This window comes from Oculina patagonica, chromosome 3 (genome assembly GCF_052425735.1).
Source record: "Oculina patagonica isolate OP01 chromosome 3, crgOcupat, whole genome shotgun sequence".
NCBI lineage: Eukaryota > Metazoa > Cnidaria > Anthozoa > Scleractinia > Oculinidae > Oculina > Oculina patagonica.
In genome coordinates this window covers 29346150-29364986 of record NC_135760.1, presented here as the reverse complement: position 1 = coordinate 29364986, position 18837 = coordinate 29346150, and the positions used below count along the sequence as shown (strand labels likewise).

The following is an 18837-nucleotide window of genomic DNA, read 5'->3' as shown; positions in this document are numbered from 1 at the left end:
AGGCGCATTTAATACTTGTGATAAAATTTTACTTATTTGCTTGTAACTTGAAACCCGAGACGTCGCGAAACCGCAAAACTTTGATAAGCCTGCGGTATTGTTGGGCTCTTTTAAAAGTGCCCAACAGCAAGCGCTTGTTCTGAAGGCTAGTAGGGTAAGGTCAACTGTCATTTTATAACTTAAAACCAATATTAAATTTACAATATTAAAGAAAGTGTTTTAACTAAAAAGTCTAGGAAATACTATAGTAATCATGTAGGCTATTATTCATTAAATTTTTACTTGGAAGTTGTTACTGTGGGCTTAAACCTAAATTAAAGTAACAGAAAATTAATGCTTATGTGATCTAGCGCAAACTATACCCGTCTCTTGTAAAATAAAGCAGGGTTGCTTGCTATTCCGCGATCCTCCCGAGTGAAAAAAGGCTTATGGCTCGCAATTTTCATTGGTATAGAACATCTTGCTCTCCAGTCCGCCAGCGAAAGAGCGTGTTCTTGTATTTATGACAAACTGTCATATGTTCTTGGCATTCTTGCGCTACAAAAATCCCAAGGTATTGGATAGTTAAGCTTGCATTACATATAGTCAGTTACCCAAACATAGATGTGGTTCAAAGAAAACAAAATTACCTTACCTGTACGGGCAACTAACAATTTTCCTTCGCTATCCATGCTTTTAGTATCTGTCAGACAAGATGTAACAAAATTTGAAGTGTGCTTTTGCATGGTAATTTACAAACTGGACAAATTCTGGATTTTCTGGGCTTGGACTCCTGAAGCCCCACCAACAAGAGAGGCACAACTGTAAAGGGTCATTCTATTTTTAAATTTCAGCCGAATAATTTTGTGCTTTATGTTAAATGTCCTGACACCGAGTTCTGTCGCTGTGTACGTGTTCGGTCTCTTTAAATTGAATTATAAATTAATTTAATTTTGTGATGTGCATCTGAATAAATGAATGAATGGTTATTGCACGATCGAAACCTTTTATATAGTTGTTTTAAAACAAGATGAGAAACTTTTCGTATTTTATTTCCATTATAAATGACAACTGAACGGAAACTAACAGCGATATATGTTCATAATATTTATGTACGTTTATGTTTATAACTGAAGTCAACTTCCAAATTAATAATACTACGCAAGTTACGGCTTTGACGTGAGTTACCCGCCAGAGTAAATAAAAGTTACAAATCATTCCCAATTTCAGGTAAGTGAATGATATTATTATCTTATTCTTTAATCTTAAATTTGAAATCCAACTGAGTCCTAACAAACAAATAAAATTCAATTGTTGAAAAGAAAATATATAGCGTGACGCAGGTCACGTAATGGGCTCAGTCGATGATTTTACTGTTTTTTCTTCTTTCTTCGCGTTTATATAGCCTATTGATAGGCATAAGACATCAACAAAATCAAATAAAGTTTAAACTTGCTTTCTTTGTGCAAATCATAGCTCCCAAATTTAAATTTAGCGGACCAGATCACTTAGCGGAGAACGAATTCAAAAATTAGCTTTATGTAAATTAGACACGAGGAGGTCGTAAACTTTCGTTTCTCATTTGTGTGAATCTTGAGTACCCAGATTTTTTATTTGATATTATAACAGAAGAGACATTGCGCTTTTGCACAGTGTTTAGTTTGTCTCGATATCGGACATATCAAGGTGCTTTTTCGGCCTCCAAAGTTTCTCAATTTTTGCCCTTTCCCGAAGTGCTTGATAAAGCAATATTTTAAAAGGCGAAGGAAACCTCAAAATAGCCGGAAAAAATTGAAAGTTTATACTGCCTGGTAGAAGAAAGGTCAAGCTATTATTCTAAGTTTATTTCGATTCAGAGCATTGAAAATTGCTCTTATAGAAATATCGAGAACTTTGCCATTTTTACGCATATTTTTGCATATTTAATGAGCTAAAACCGTTATTTTTCGTTTTTTCTTAATTTCTCGAAAACCATAAATTCCTAGAAGATGAGAATAATATTTACGAACATAGTTCCCCAAAGGTGTTATTCAGGCAAAGTTTCAAGATTTTCGATTTCCCCAACCTGTCCAACGATTCTTCATATTCTCAGTCGGAGCCTCTTAACTACCATTTCACAAGGCAGTGTAACTACAAATGTGGATTCTGCTTTCATACAGCCAAGACTTCGTTTGTGCTGCCCCTAGAGAAAGCTTAACAATGATTAAAGATGCTTAAGGAGGCAGGTAAGTCCGACACGAAACACAGATTTGCCGGTGTCAGCCTCAACTTCAGATGGTAGTCATAAAACAAATGTTTTTTTAGCTCAGAAGTTCAACGATTTGATTGAGCTCTGTTAATTATATCGGGCCCGCTTAAAAGGTTTATAGACGGTTGTCACCATGGTTTGAACTGATTTAGGCATTTTTACGGATGTTCACTATGTACATGTAATAGGGAATTTCAGCTACAACTACGTTATTAAAAGCCGAGGACAAAAACGATAAAAAACTTTTTAAATAAATTTTACATACTACGAGTATCGCCAATCCAATATGTCTATTTTTGTCATAGTATTAGAAACATCTTCAGCCGAGTATGTAAAACAGTACACAGTTTCAAAAACAATATAGAAAGGTCTAGAAGCATCGCCGTCGTGTTTCACATTGTGCAAATGTTGCTGGATTTATGGTCGCGCAGGACCCTTGCTCATTAATAAATTCATTAACCAAATTTCTTTACGGGGTGTTATCTTGTCAAGCTTTACATGTAATTTGCTGAAGTTTGATCATCGATTCCTCCCAAACTTACAAAGGATATTAGGGGATGATGGAATTACTTCATGATTGTCGTTAACTGCGAGATGACCGTTAACTGTGATGTCAAAAGCTTTTAAAAGGAAGACTGCAGATAATGCGATTTTGTGTCTACGTTTTCAGCTAGACTAGAGTCAGAATAGCATACCGAATGAAATGACTTCATAACCTTGAGATAAATCAAAACTTCTATTGTGTTCTGACAAGAACGAAACTCATGAATTCAAAAACTGCTAGAAGCTATTGGCTTCTAAGAAAGTAAAAATGTGAAATCTCAACTTCGAAACGTGTTATCTTCTTTTTGAAAGCGAAGTATCAAAATTCGCGTTTGTCAAAACACAATAGAACACACCAAGTTTATGTTCCTCGCGAATAACTCCTGAAATTCTATATCGGCAGAGAAACTGAACTTGGACACAAAATTGCTGGTAGTTGAGGCTTCCGAAGACCTTCCAAATCAATGTTTACAACAAATAATTACAACTGATAATTAGCTACGTTCCAGCGCACGGGACACAAAGCTGGGAACAATAACGTGTAATTACTTGTACATTATTTCATTAATATTTCGCTTGTTGTCGGCTACAGTCGACGCAGTTCGGCTGAGTAAATACATACATAATGATTGCAAGGAGCTACCAAGATGTATAAAGCACGTGCAGAGTTCCTGTGCTACTTGTTAATTATTTTTCTTGGCAACGTTCTCGTTGCCGTTGTGGATGCTAAAGGCCGATTTACACGGTACGACTTTGTCGCATGCAACATCCTTACGACAGGCCTACAACATGACTTAGGAGTTGTAGGTTTGATTGATCATGACTAATACACCACACGAGTACTACGAGCAACATACGGGCACATACGGGTACATACAGGTAACATACAAGTAACATACGGATACTTACGAGTAACATACAGATGCATACGAGTAACATACGAGTACATACGAGTAACATACAGATGCATACGAGTAACATACCAATACATGCGCGTGTGCATACCAGTTCCTTTTTCAATTCCCTTTATTTTGTTCTATTTTTCATTTTTATCAGTATGCTCCCCCACCCCCCTTCCCGTCAATAAGGTTACGTGACGAGCCCAAAGGACAAAACGTATTGAAGACGTATCAAGAATTTGAAATGTTATAAGGTCAATAGCTCAACTTCTTGAATTCACTTACATACGATCTTACCCGTAACATACGAGTCACATAAGGACACATACAGGTGCATACCAGTTCATATTTCATTTCACTTTATTTTATTTTGTTTTTTTTATTTTTCATTTTTTTGTTCCTTGTTCTTTGCGCTCGTCACGCAATCTTTTTGGAGGGGAGAGCGATGGAGAAACACGTTACATCTAATGACCAATAATTGATTTTTCGATTATTATTCGATTATTATACTCGTATGTTACCTGTATGTACCCGTAATTGCCCGTATGTTTTGTTTTGCATAAAATAAAAATGAAAAATAAAATGAAAGGAAATGAAATAGGAACTGGCATGCACCCGTATGTATCCGTATGTTACTCGTATGTATCCATATGTTACTCGTATGTATCCGTATGTTACTCGTATGTTACCTGTATGTAACCGTATGTACCCGTATGTTCCGTGTGTTACTCGTATGTTACTCGTGGTACTCGTGTGGTGTATTAGTCACGATCGGTTTGATTTACACGACACAATTCGTGTCGTAAGCTTGTCGTAAGCATATCGCAAGCATGTCGCATGCAGCAAAATCGTACCGTGTAAATCGGCCTTAACAACTCTCTATCATTATCATAATCTGATTTAGTGTTAAATTCCAAACGGCTCAAGCATTCCGCCTAAAATAATACTGAAGACTCACTTTCGTGAATACCGTTGCAAACTTGTCGGGAAATACAACGTCTGTTTAGAAAATTGAAGTCGAAAAATTTTCGTGCAATTATTTATTTAACAATTTATTTATTTATTTAATCCGAATATACAAATGAGATATGCCAGTGCAAGATACCAATAATGCCAAATCTGGGGGACGTTCCTGAGCTAGGAAGAGCTACGCCGAGTGGTTTTCTTTGTCTGTTTTTCAGATATTTAGTATTTAGGGCAGTATTATCATTACTGCGCAGAATTTTACGCGTAATTAGCAAAATGGCCGCTTTTTTTCTATGCAGCTTGGCTCGCGAGAGTGCTAAATCATCGTTAAACGAGTACAGTGACCTATCATTTTTTTCTCTTAGTTTGAGTGTAGCGATCAAATTATTTCTATAAAATGAATACATATCAATTTCTATGGCAGAAAAATAAATTATCACTGTAAACGTGTCCTTCAGTTGCCATCACTCGTAAAAGATAATTGTGGCTTCGAGAACACTGCGTGCTTGGAACATATTTAATCACTGTCGATAAAAAGTGCCTGCATTTATCATGTTGCACACATTAAATTTTTGCTCGACATCGATGTATTACATTTATTGTTGTATTTTACGCTCTGTTTTCAGTTCCCCTGCTTTTTTTGTTCTCACGAAGCGTAAACTCAACGGTTCAAATATGAACGTTTCTGGAAGCTGATAAATTTATGAAATTATGTGGTATATACAAGGTCTTCCTGCTCCTAAACGAATACGGTGACCCCCCTTTTTATTTCAAACTTTAAGTTCCCTTAAGGTAAACAACCAACAAGCAAAGTTTGATTGACAATTTATGGGCAGTTCTACAGTATTTTACTTCAATGATCTTAAGCGGGGCAGTTACTTGCCAGAAGATAATTAGGAGCAATTCTAATTACATGCCAATCTTTCAAAAACCGGTGTCGCTTTTCAGGAAAAAAATGAATAGGTAATTAATTAATACAGTCACGAAAAACGTCAGAATAAGAAGCCAACTTAGAATCACCAGATGTTTTTTAGAAAATACACGAAACTGTGTTCTTTTATAGTGTTGTCGTCTCTACTGTTCGATCAGCTTCCATTTTTTTTCCTGGAGCGAAAACGAGAATTATATAGTCATTTCTAGATGTAAAAACAAACAGATTGACAACGCTTAGTCTTCAGTAAAAAATTGATGATGAACAATACCGGCAAAAACAGCAACGGATCGGCAGACCATCATTCAGACAATGAAGACAACTCTACGCCTGGAACAATTATCATCATAAACTGTGTTCTTAATGCTCCACTGATGCTCATATCCATTCTGGGAAACGCTTTGGTATTGGCCGCCATAATAAGAACTCCTTCCATTCGCTCAACTTCAATGATTATGCTCTGCAATCTCGCTGTTTCAGACCTTCTTGTTGGTATCACTGTTCAACCGATTTACATTACTAGGGAACTAACGAAAGACCGTTTCGTATACCATGTTTGGCAGATGATAGGGCCTCCTCTAACTGGAGTTTCTCTCTCGACAATAACAGCCATCACTGTGGATCGATTTCTGGCTCTTCACTATCACATGAGATATGCTACTTTAGTGACTAAAACCCGTGTTAAATATACTTTAGTAATTGTATGGTTGATTAGCTTTCTTATATCAGGTTTTCACTTTTGGAATCCGCATGTACATAGTTTTCTTGGAGGCGCTGTTATTATTATTTGTCTTATGATTTCAACATTTTCTTACATCAGAATTTATCTCATTGTTCGTCGGCATCAGTTACAAATGCGCACTCAACAACAGGCAGTGCAAAATTTGAATACTGAAAACAACTTAAACATGGCGCGATTGAAAAGAAGTGCAGTGAACACTTTCGTGTTTTTCATTGCTTTGATGATATGTTATTTTCCAGTTTAGAGACAAAGGGATTCAATACGCAAATTTTTATTGCTGGCGTCTTCGCGAGCTTCGAACAGCAGTTGTAAAGACAGCAAGGCAGATGTTATGTAAACAAACAGAAGAAAACTAGAAGCTATGTTCTTTTTGAACGAGAAGTAATATAAACATCATGATAATACTGAGAGACGTGCATGGTCTTCGTCTTTTTTCTCAATTGTCACTTAGTTTTATAGCTCTTGTTGCTGTTAAAAATAAAACATCCATTATCGAGCATCAAAAGATGGATTGGAAAAACAACTACTATTTTCGAAATTAAAACCCACGAAAACACATTTTGTAACGTATTTGCGTATTTTTAACGTAGTTTTTGACCTAGTCGCTAAAAATAAGTCCCGCGAAATATACATGCCCGTTCCATTTTCGTGAAATTAAGTTTCCGCGAAAATAAGTAAAAAAGGTAATTCGTCATTCCATATCAGCTAAGCGAAGTACACATTAAACAAAAACCGTCTGCAAACATACGTAAGGGGACGTTTAGGCTTATATTATTAACCCAACAAAAATAATAAACTTCATGATTTCAGTTTTTTCACAATTTCTTAGGTAACATTGACTCAAAGATGTTTTGCTTTTTTTTTTTTTTGGTTTTCATCCATCGGAAAGGTGCTTCTTGGAAAAGCAGTAAATAACTGTATTATCATAGAATAGTGTCAGACAATTTCCATCTAAAGAGGCGCAGTAAATTACCAAAAGTTTAGTCAAATCCTCTCTGAGTTACATTAAGGAACAACTCTTATAGTATTACTTCAAAGTGCCAATCTTGCCAAAAGCCGGTGTCACTTTTACGGAAAAATTAATAATGGACACCTTAAACGAAAAACATCAGGACGAGTTAACTTAAATAAATCACCAATGTTTTAGAAAATGGACTTAACTGAGTTGTTTTGTGTTAGGCTTCTTTACTGTTGGATCAGCTTTGTTATACTATTTTTGCTGAAACGGAAAAGAAATTATTTAGTTTGTCATATTTAGGCGTAAAAACGAAAAGGTTGACAATGCTAAGTGTTTATGTTCAGTTAAATGATGAACAGCACTAAAGCCTGGTTTTCACTAGCGACGCAAGCACAAGCACAAACGCAAGCGCAAGCATAAGCAGTTTGTTCCAAGTGAAAACGAACGTCTACATAAGCACAAGCACATTAGCATATGAATACGATGTTTACTAGTTAGAAGGCTTCGTTTTCGAATTCGTTTTTCGGCAAACATTGCGGCAGAAACTCAGGTATACTGTAGGCATCGAGTGTTGTTGTCTCCTCTACTGTTGTGACGAAGAAAGCGAAAGTGACTACAAGAAACGCCAGATGAAAACGAAACATTTGGGGTTATAGACATTTTAAAAGAAAGCATTCATCTCCATTCTTTCGCTACTTGTGCCTTGGCTTGCGCCTTTTTGCTTTTGTCTTTAATTCCCTATAATCATCCGAAAAACCTCGGAAAATTTTTATCAAAATCAACCACGGCCTCCGCCACTTTGCTTCAGTGCTCAGAAGCGCGGGAATCTGAAACGAGTGATTTAATTGGCTAGACACGGCCAAACGTAAACAACTTTCTTGTGCTTGTACGGTGTTTCGTTTTCACACGAACGCAAGCACAAGCGCAAGCACAAGTAAAGGTAAGATTTTGATCCTCGTGCTTGTGCTTGCGCTTATGCTTGCGTCGAAGCCGTTTTCACGGTTAAATAAGAGCTGTTATGCTTGATCTTGTGCTTGCGCTTGTGCTTGCGTCGCTAGTGAAAACCAGGCTTAACAACGGATCAGCAGACCATCATTCTGACAAGGCATGTCTGTGGATGCTCATATCCATTGATGGCAACGCTTTGGAATTGGCCGCCATAATAAGAACTCCTTCCATTTGCTCAACTTCAATGTTTATACTTGCGCTCTGCATGGTAATCAAAAGAATGCGAGTGCAATTTAAAATTGCTCGAGATTTGAATTTCATGCGTTTATTCATAATTATAAGGATCGCGCGCGCCTGAATTTGCACTGCAGTGCAAATTAAAAGTTATGATTAATTTATCTGCTCTTAGCCAATCACAATTAAGTCTTTTTCTCAGTCATATGTTAAAAATGTTCATTCAGCTGCTTTTTTAAACCTAGCAAAGTCCTTAGGTTGTGTTTAAAATTTCAGCTTCTTATTTGTAGAAAGTCGTATCAAGATCTACATTCACTTTACTAATCTCTTCATTCTTAGGAATGGAGAAAATCAACTTCTCTGGCGGAGAACCTTTTATCCACAAACGAGGTGAGTTTGTTGGCGAGTTGACGCGCAATCTCGAGCCCAGAGTGACCCCCGGCTCCTCGGTCCGTCAGCGGTTGGTCAGCGGTAGGGTCACCGGGACTCACTCTGGAAAACTGAATTGATTTCTTTTTTTCTATTGGTCCTCACAGAACAATGGAAATCAACACGGAAGTTTGAAAATCTTCCCCGGAAGTAAACATCAGCACCATCAGTGAGCAAATCTTCCGGCGGCGCTGGAAGTTCATCGGCCACATCCTCAGAATGGATCCAAGCAAACATCCCAAGACGGCATTAACATGGGCCCCAGAGGGAAGGCGAAGTCGTGGCAGACCGAGGGAGACTTGGCGAAGGACTGCCGAAAAAGAAAGAGCGGCCTTGGGTTTCGGCTCGTGGAACGAGGCAGCGACCGTGCAGCATGGCGGAGGAGAATGTCCGGCCCTATGCCCACTTAGGGCTTTGACCATAAGTCGAGTAAGTCAAGTTATGGTGGATTTGTGGGAAATCTCGTGGAAAAGGCCCATTTCACATTTAAAACTACCAGCCCGGCCGGCCAGCTCTGACAAATGGAAAGTGCCCTAAGTCTACGTCAAAGCATATAAGGAAGATAAAGCCATGTTTTATACTGTCATTAAATACTCCGGTTATTGTAATTAGAACACTTGAGAAATGTAGAAAGATTGAAGCGCAGACGAGTGTTTTCTAAACTTCTTTCGTGTTCTCTTATTCTCGTCGTATTTGATTAAAAGAAATCTCACGGAAGAAGAGAATCAACTTACAGCAAACAAAAATCCACTCATGGTAAAACGAAAATCAACTTCTTGCAAAAGTTAATTCAGTCACGGTAAAAGAAAATCAACTTATCACAAAAGAATCGCAACTAACGCAAAAGAAAATTCAAGTATATTATATGGCTTTGACATGTTTATTTGTTAAATAAGACTGTAAAACGTGTTTCCGATTTTTAAATATTACATGGTGTTTTTAAGGGTGAATTTCTGGACATAATGGCTGTATCCTGCGACAGTTTCGACGAGGAAATAAATCGTCAGATAGGGCGCCATCAATCCGGGAAAGGAAACTTGAAGTGTTTGCAGAACGTACGGGATTGGTGCAGAAAATATCACGTGGCCGTCAAAATCAACACTAGTAAACACTTACAACGTTGACGAAGACATGACGCAGTGAACATCCAAGAACTCGGTCCAGTTCGTTGGAAGGTGAGAAATATTTGTAACTGAAAATAATACAGTTCAATCTCTCTAATACAGACACCGAAGGGACAGCAAAGTGTCCGTAATAAAGAGGTGTCCGTATTTTAGAGCTCACCACTTTGACGTCACTTTTGACTTTAAGTAACTCGAAATGTTCTGCAATTAACACTAAGCACAAATCCGTAAACGTCTAAGATGAATAAAGCGTTTAAACGTTGTTGTTTTTGTAATCACAAACAGGAAATTGCATTACGAACACAAAATATCATCGCCTGATTACCGGAGTGTCCGTAATAAAGAGGTTAAGTTTATATGAATTCGTTCCCTGCGGCCGAGATTAGTGTCCGTTGTCAGCATTAGAGAGGGTCCGTATTATAGAGTTTTTTCGAAAGAAAATATATGAGAATTTTGTTGGGACATCGGAGATTGTCCGTAATAGAGAGGTGGCTGTATGAGAGAGGTTCCACTGTGTTGATAATAATTTCAGTAACGACTATGACACGATAACGATATAACGATTACAATAACGGAAACGATTGAGACGATACCCACGATAACGGTAACGGTAATAACGGTACTGATAACGGTAGGTAATTATAACGATAACTACAGTAGAACCTCGGGTAACTCGAACTCGGACAACTCGAACAACCCCGCTAACTCGAACTAACTTCCATTTCCCTTTTCATTAATTTTTACTCGGTTAACTCGAAAACCCCGCTAACTCAAACTAAATTTCGTTTCCCTTGAACAGAATTTGGGTCAAATTTACCCCGATAACTCGAATTCCGGTTCTTGCAACTCGTCACGGTTGCCCATTGATTAGAGCAACGAACAGATCACGTATTTGACAGCCATTTTCCACTCTTATAATAAGAATGTATGGTCGTGTTAGATCTAATCACCATATTAGATCTAGAGCCATTTGACAGACCCGCTCTGAGCTAAAAAGTAATGGAGTAAATAAAATTGTAGACATCGTGAAATCCCGAAATACGAAATGCCGGCGTTTTGTTTGTATAGGTAATCACATGATTTCGAGTGAAATTTGGGATAAATCAGCACGAGTAAATTTTTCAAAGGCTAACAAAATTGCATGAGCCCGTAGGGAGAGTGCAATTTCTGGTCTTTGAAAAATTTACGAGTGCTGATTTATCCCAAATTGAAAAATCATGTGATTACTTGTTAATAATACACATACAAAAATTTCACTTGAAGTGGCCGACAAACAAAACGTGTTCTCAGTGGCTTACCTTTCCGATTCGTTCTTAAACATAACGGAGTTGCCGGGCTTTGTAAAATCCAGATACCGCTAGGGAATTTAAAAGCTTGCTAACCATTACAAATTAGACAGCAAAAATGGAAATAGTTTGGGCTTGAGGGTCCTAAGCTGTTCACTGTTTTAGCTGTTCACTGTTTTTATCTTAAGGAATATTCTTTTTACATTTGTCTGAACTCAGGTATTCCAATGTCTTCTCGTTGACGGAGAAAACTGTGGTACAGATGCTTTACGACATGCAGAAAAGTTTGTAATTTTTGATGAGGACTTCAGTCGCTTTGTCGAAAGGCATTCCAAGTTGTCTTGCCTCGTTCCGGAATCAAATGAAAAGGTATTAGACTGATTGTGTAGCATAGAATATATATGTATACAAACGTAGTTTAACATTTGATACAGTAAAAACCCGCATGTAAGAACCTAGGGATTTTTAGAAAGAACTCTGCTGACCTGTTTCAGCAACTCAGTCTTTATTCTTCGTGTGTACTCTTCTTCACGCAGACTTCTTTTTCTACAGATACTATCAATTTCATCTATGAAAATTACCTATAAAATTCAATGAAATTAAAATCAATTTTGTTCAACATAATGTTCGCTAAAGGCTATAATACATTATAGCCTTTTAACTTTTTTAAACAAAATCAATTTTACATTGCATGTAATAACAAAAAACTCAACCTCTCTTGAGACCTTAAGACATTTTTCCACATACTGGACAATAGAGACAAACAGTAATCATGTTTTTGAAAAAAAAGACATATTTCCAGTTATTTCTCTTTGAACTGGGAACACCAACAAAATAACTCTAGTACTCACTGATTGAACTTGCTGTTTCCTTGCATTTTGGAATAGCTCTTTAATAAGTCTTAAATAAAAACACAGTATCAATATCAGAACTTTTTTTTCTAGACCATCGAAAATCCTGACCATGAGCTGGAGGATATTGAGAGCCCTATATCAATTTTTGACACATACTTTTCACTCTCTCCGACCCAGCTGGAAACTAGATCAGAACTGGACACACTGTAAAATATAGAGTTGATCTCTGAAGCTACTGCTTGAGCCAGCCTTGTTTTACCTGCAATATAAAGCAATGAATCAAACCATATCAATTCTACTTACCCATTTTTATTGTTGATGAGGACAAAGCGCCAATGTTTGAGAGACAAGAACGCACGTCACAACGAAAGAACTTCAACAGCAGTTTTTAATGCAACCAAGATGGCTGACATATTACACATACAGAACATGTGGCGCGAAAACATGCGCGCGCATACTACAATACTAATGCCGCAGGCACTGCCTGCTGGCGCAACCTCTTCTCACCTTTAAATGGTAGCGAACTGACAAACTGTAGTTGTACACAGGCTTGAAATACATGGGCAATAAAAATATGAACTTAAACGAAGAAAACTGCATGTCAATTAAGACAGACTAACCAAATGTCTCAGTCTCTAGTAGTACCTTGTGAAAGTGTAAACCTAAAACTAAACTGTGGATCTAAAGGTACCACACGCAGGTTAAAATCTAACATAGTCCTGCAAGTGTGAAGGAGGTCTGCGCTGCCTTTGAGGTCTTGAAGCTGGGTGATCAGGAAAGTTGGGAGGAGACAACAATGGTTGATCTGTGACTGCAACACTTGTGCTTGACTCGTCTTGTACAGCGACTGGGGAAGGTGAGCGACTGATGGTATCAAGTGGTGTGTCATCACTGGTGAAGGACGGGACTTGTTCCTCGTCAGACGGAATGGTGATGAGTTCTGGAGGTGCAGGGGGAGGTAACACAGGATGTACCGGGGCTGGGGACACCGCAGCAGTTACTGGAGGCTCGACGTCCATGTCTGGAGGGGCTGAAGGACCTGGGAGGCTGGGCACAATGATGGAAGAGGGAACGGAATAGCACTCGGACAGCTTGACTTTGTAAGAAGTGGCTCTGAGTTGTGAGCCACGAAACTTCTTTACAAAACACCAAGGGGTGTCGATGGAGACAACGACATAGCGATCACGAGCGCGTGACTTGTCCTTATCAGAGAAGAGGTAGACAATATCTCCAACTTGTAGAGGTGGCGTGTTTGCGACAAGACCGCGGGGGTTCTTGGACTTCTCGCTATAGGCGTGGTTAGTAGAGCGATGTTTGTGCCTATCGAGTATGAGTTGGTAATCAGACAACGGCAACTGCTCATGGGTAAATTGGTTGCGTTGGGTCCACAACTCGAGAGAAGAAAGACCCGAGAAACGAAGGCGGGAGTTAAGACGTGCGGTAGCCAGAGCGAGGCCAACTTCGCCTACTGGTCCTCCACCTGGTTCTTGTCGGAGGAGCTCTTCTTCAAGTTCGCGGACTGCCTTCTCGGCGACAGGGTTGTGGTTCTTATTCTTAATACGGCCGACATCGATTGAGACGTTTAAATGTTCGAGCGAGTCGTTGTTGCTCAGGGATGAAAAACCAGGAGCAGGATCAACACGTATAACAGCTCTAGGACCATCAAGAGGGTGTAAACCGACGATTAGTTTTGTGAGGGCATCGCGTAGAGTGTCATGCTTTTCGTCCGGTATCAAGCAAGATGCAGTAAGTGACGTGGAGCATTCTCTAAGAACAAGGATGAACTGACGGTGGCGCTTGATTACGTCAGCCGCAAAGGAGATTCCTATCACTTCGGGAGGGTCATCAGAGGATTGGGATACCAAGGTGCTCGGAAACGACTGGAGTGAAGCGCACGTGTGGCAGGCAGATGTAACGCAGGAAATGGCGTCGCTCATGTCGAGGGCAAAGAACTGTCGTTGGAACACCATTTGGAGTTGATGGCGGGAAGGATGGTTTAGTTTGATGTGGAGGGCAGTTAGAAGACCATCCAGTACAGAACGGGGCACAACAATTGCTTCGGAAACAGGAACGAATGGCTTGGAGTGTTTGACTACGAGGACTCCGTCACGAGCAATGGAGGTGCAGCTGAGATACCGCTTAACGTCGCGAATATTGGTGATCTTCTTTGACGGGCGAGTGCCTTGTTTGAGGTGGGCATGCACCCTTCGGAGGTCGGGGCAGTCGTTCTGGATCTGTAGCCATGCTGACCTTGTGGTGAACGGGAGGTTGGACTTCTTGTCGAGAATGTCCTGAATCGAAACGCTACGCACGACTGAGTCTTCCATTTCGTGGACGAAGGTGCAAATTTGGCATTTAGGCTCACTGCAGTCGGGGGCATTGCGACTGGTGAAGTCAGACGGAAGGTTGGCCTTACCAGCCAAATGTTGAAGACTGACTTGGTAACGGCTTACAGTCGTGAGGAAGGAAGTTACTCGGGGGCTGGCCGAGAATTCACCGCGACATAACTTTTCAATTGCTTGAACGCACGGTTTGCTGTCAGTTAATACAGTCGTAGGCTGTTGCGACTGAATGATGAATGGAGCGAAGTGTTTGACAGCAGCAGCAATAGATAATGCCTCGACCTCGCAGGGGAGCCAGGTGACTTGGTGTTTCCGCAACTTGGCGCTGTAGAAGCCAGCAAGGGAAAGATGACTTTCACGGGTAACATACAATGTAGCACCAAGGCCTCTCTTGGTGACTGAGCCATCGGTGACTATCCAAAGAGTGTCAGAAGGACGTGGTAGGACTATGGATTTGTGTCTGGACAGATACTCCTGGGCACGCTTGAACCTGAAGGTGAGGTTCTCATCCCAAAGCAGCTTGTCGTTAGACTGGAGGCCCGTGAGGGTGCTCTCGAGGGGGTCCACTATGTCCGAGCAGTTTGGGAGTACGCGACTGAGGACTTTATAGGCTCCAATGAAGGAACGTAGGCCTTTCACACTTTGGGGAGGAGGGCATGATTGCAAGACGGCAATACGATGAGGGCTGGCTGATAGACGGCCTTGAGACCAGATCCAGCCAAGGATGGTGGTAGACTTTGGACAGATGACAGTCTTCGTAGGGGACAAACGGAGGTTACAACGATCAAGCGCCTCCAGTACCCGTCTCCAGTTGGTCAAGAGGGTTTCGGGTGTATCGCCGCCACAGTACAGGTCGTCTGCGAGTTTAGCCACGCAGCCTTCTTGAATTAAGTCACCCAGAACACGACACATCATTTCCTCGAGTGCGGTCTCGGAGCCAGGCATCCCCATTGCTGATCTTGTGTATACACGGATTCCACGGAAGGGGGTGGCTACACCACAGTACTTTAGAGAAGACTGGGAGAGAGGTATCTGGTAGAATGCTTGGGTGAGATCAGTTTGGATCATGTAGCGCCATGGTGTGATAGTGCGCAGGGTTGTGTCGACGTCTGGCATTAGAGATGGCTGCGGTTTACTGTAGCGTGCTACGTCGGCAAATGCGGTCACGAGTCGGTGACCACCTGAAGGCTTTTTTACAAGAAATGAAGGATTAAGATACTCAACGGTTATGCCCAGATCCTCGGGGCGACGGAAGACCTGGGCCTGTTCCAGCTCGTCAAACTTAGCTTGGAGTTCTACCAGTTGGTTGCGAGAGTACTGAGGTACGCGGCCTTTCCGTTGTGGAGGCTGTACGGGGCCTATATTCACAGTTGCTTGGATGGGACCAGCAGCACCATTGTAACCGGCTATGTCGGGGTTGAAGACTCTGTCGTATGACTGCAGCAGCTGTTGAAACTTGAGACGGGTTTCATCTGGCAGCAATTTGTCGGGGTCTAAGGACACGGAAGACGAGAAGAGAGGTAGACTGTGTGGCTTCACTGGAATTGACTTAGTGGTGGATGCTGGGTTGGGGGTCGGTGACGGTGTTTCTGCTGTGGGTAGAATCTCGCTGAGGTGCTCGTGGCGACCTATGGCTTTCGGCTCGTTGGAAGTGTTGGTTAAGCGGATTTTGGATCCGACAGCTTCTACAACTTGAGGTTCAGGCCAAATGCAGGTGGGTTTGGTGTGTTTCGATATTGGGGTGTCTGTGCGCGGTTGAAGTGCTAGTACGCAATCGTCACCTAGGTCGGAAGGGACGTCCAGCTCCAAGTATTCACCAGGCCAAACAACGGTTGCGGAGGAGGAAGCGCGTAGGACGTAACTTTGTGCACGTCGCACAGCATGAGAGCCAGTTGAATCACTATCGGGGTCATAATGTATGACCTCAGAGTCCTGAATACGTACTTGGCACAAAGCGGGACGGACGGTGATGTCGTTAGCAATAAGGAAGGGTGTGCCAGCCAGGACGTCTACGTCTAAGTCGTCAACAACGAGGGCGTCAAGACCGAGTTGTTTGTCTGCTCGGGATAAGATGAGGTGAGTTTCCCCGGCTACAGCTAAGGGAGTCATGCCGTCGGCTTGTAAAGCTTGCTGGGAAGACTTTACAATGGTTGCACCAATTGAACGGGCCACGGATGACTTGATCATACTAGTCTCTGCACCTGTGTCTAGGGTCAGTCGGAGTGGATGCTGTTTGTAAAAAGCCTTAAAGTGGGGTGACTGTTTAGTGCTGACACGGCGTGAAACTGTACGAGCTGTAGTGTGTGGAGGGGGGTCGTCCTCGTCGGGGAAGGCTGAGGGCACATAGTCTGAGTAGTCAGGTTCCTCGTCGTCAAGGGTAGAGGTAAGGCGAGAACGAGAAAGGTAAGTACGGTCCTCCGGAGGTAAATATGAGCATGCACTTAAGAAGTGCTGGTCGTTGCGACCAGCTTGTTTACATAAAGGACAGGACCTCGGTCGCCTCGGAGGCCATGGTTGTGCAGAAGACTTAACGGAGGGGCGAGGAGGTGGCTGCCTGAACCGTGAAGAAGTGGTTCGGAGAACTTTGGTGTCGGCGTTGGAGCGAATCTCATCGAGAAGAGAGTCTAGCGCCTGCGAGATTTCAGGTTTTAAGGAAGCAAGTGTTCTTGATCTTAACTCAGTTCCGTAGCGCTGCTTGACAAGGGCAGGTAGATCGTTATGAATGAGTCTTAGCCAGGTTAAAACCACGAAATTCTCAAGTGTGGGTGACAGTTCCTCATCAACAGTAATGACTTCCCCATGGTGGGTTATGTTGCCATTTGCAACAAGCAAATTATCTTCAGTGAAGGACATTAACCGTTGAAACAAGTCTTCAGGGCGTTCATCAACTTCGAGTTTAATGTTAGAGAAATCTAGAAAATGAGCACCCGTGGACTGAAAGCCAAAGTGGGACCTTATTGCTTGCCAAATGGACTTGACTGAAGTGGTATTCTTCACAATGGTATTGCGTGAAATAACGGGGCAAAAATTTGCTATCTGACCTAACATGAGTTCAAGGTGTACGTTCTTCTGTGCGGCGGTACGTCGGCGAGTTGATGGGACGTCTTCCCCATCGGTAGTGAGCCCTCTATTGGGGGCAGTGGACGACTTTTTCTGCCATGTAAAATTGTCTGCTAAAAACGGGGCGAAATTAGCGTCTAAAGACAGGGAATACTGAAGATTCTGGCGCCAGGCTTCAAATGATGTGATACTTTCATTCTTTGTTAGGGACCACTGTTTCGGGGCTCTATTTGAATGCATGTTTAACACAGTAACAGTAAGGAACAGTGAAGTTATACTTTCCTTACGATGAGACGGCTGTTCAGAGTTCACTCGACCATAGGATAGGTAGACTCGTTGTTGCTTGGACCAGCGAGACGACACTCAGGCTCTTGAGGACGTGGATTAATCGTCGCTGCCACCACGCCAATGTTTGGGAGACAAGAACGCACGTCACAACGAAAGAACTTCAACAGCAGTTTTTAATGCAACCAAGATGGCTGACATATTACACATACAGAACATGTGGCGCGAAAACATGCGCGCGCATACTACAATACTAATGCCGCAGGCACTGCCTGCTGGCGAAGGGTATTTAAAAGGCCATGGCTATCTGGACACGTGTATTTTGTTTTTAATATGGCCAAGTGTTTGGCTATGATGGATAGCATTTAATATGGCCAAGTGTTTGGCTATGATGTATAGCATTTAATATGGCCAAGTGTTTGGCTATGATGTATAGCATTTAATATGGCCAAGTGTTTGGCTATGATGTATAGCATTTAATATGGCCAAGTGTTTGGCTATGACGTACAGCATTTAATATGGCCAAGTGTTTGGCTATGATGGATAGCATTTAATATGGCCAAGTGTTTGGCTATGATGTATAGCATTTAATATGGCCAAGTGTTTGGCTATGATGGCTATGATTGGCTATGATGGATAGCATTTAATATGGCCAAGTGTTTGGCTATGATGTATAGCATTTAATATGGCCAAGTATTTGGCTATGATGGCTATGATTGGCTATGATGGATAGCATTTAATATGGCCAAGTGTTTGGCTATGATGGCTATGATTGGCTGTGATGGATAGCATTTAATATGGCCAAGTGTTTGGCTATGATGTATAGCATTTAATATGGCCAAGTGTTTGGCTATGATGGCTATGATTGGCTATGATGTATAGCATTTAATATGGCCAAGTGTTTGGCTATGATGGCTATGATTGGCTATGATGGATAGCATTTAATATGGCCAAGTGTTTGGCTATGATGGATAGCATTTAATATGGCCAAGTGTTTGGCTATGATGTA

General features: G+C 41.3%; 3 protein-coding genes across 3 annotated transcripts in view; 1 reads left to right on the top strand and 2 right to left on the bottom strand.

Moving 5' to 3' along the window:
• LOC144647431 (uncharacterized) overlaps window positions 1-18837 on the bottom strand; it is a 36153-nt gene that overhangs the window by 9239 nt on the left and 8077 nt on the right. The window contains exons 8-10 of the mRNA XM_078507236.1: window positions 12298-12400; window positions 12139-12187; window positions 11773-11868 (exon numbers count right to left, since the gene is read on the bottom strand). Of these exons, the coding sequence (XP_078363362.1) occupies window positions 11773-11868; window positions 12139-12187; window positions 12298-12400 (248 nt within the window). The remainder of the gene's footprint in view (window positions 1-11772; window positions 11869-12138; window positions 12188-12297; window positions 12401-18837) is intronic.
• LOC144647437 (S-adenosylmethionine-dependent nucleotide dehydratase RSAD2-like) lies at window positions 2082-9367 on the top strand. The gene is made up of 2 exons (XM_078507247.1): window positions 2082-2204; window positions 8788-9367. The coding sequence occupies exons 1-2, from the start codon at window positions 2189-2191 to the stop codon at window positions 8955-8957; spliced, it is 186 nt and encodes a 61-aa protein (XP_078363373.1). The 5' UTR covers window positions 2082-2188; the 3' UTR covers window positions 8958-9367.
• On the bottom strand, window positions 12843-18098 carry LOC144645925 (uncharacterized). The gene has a single exon (XM_078505440.1). It carries the CDS (start codon window positions 17781-17783, stop codon window positions 12843-12845), a length of 4941 nt encoding a protein of 1646 aa, XP_078361566.1. The 5' UTR covers window positions 17784-18098.

Excerpts from the sequence above, each read along its gene's own strand:
- LOC144645925 (XM_078505440.1), bottom strand. The coding sequence starts at position 17,783 with ATGCATTCAAATAGAGCCCCGAAACAGTGGTCCCTAACAAAGAATGAA.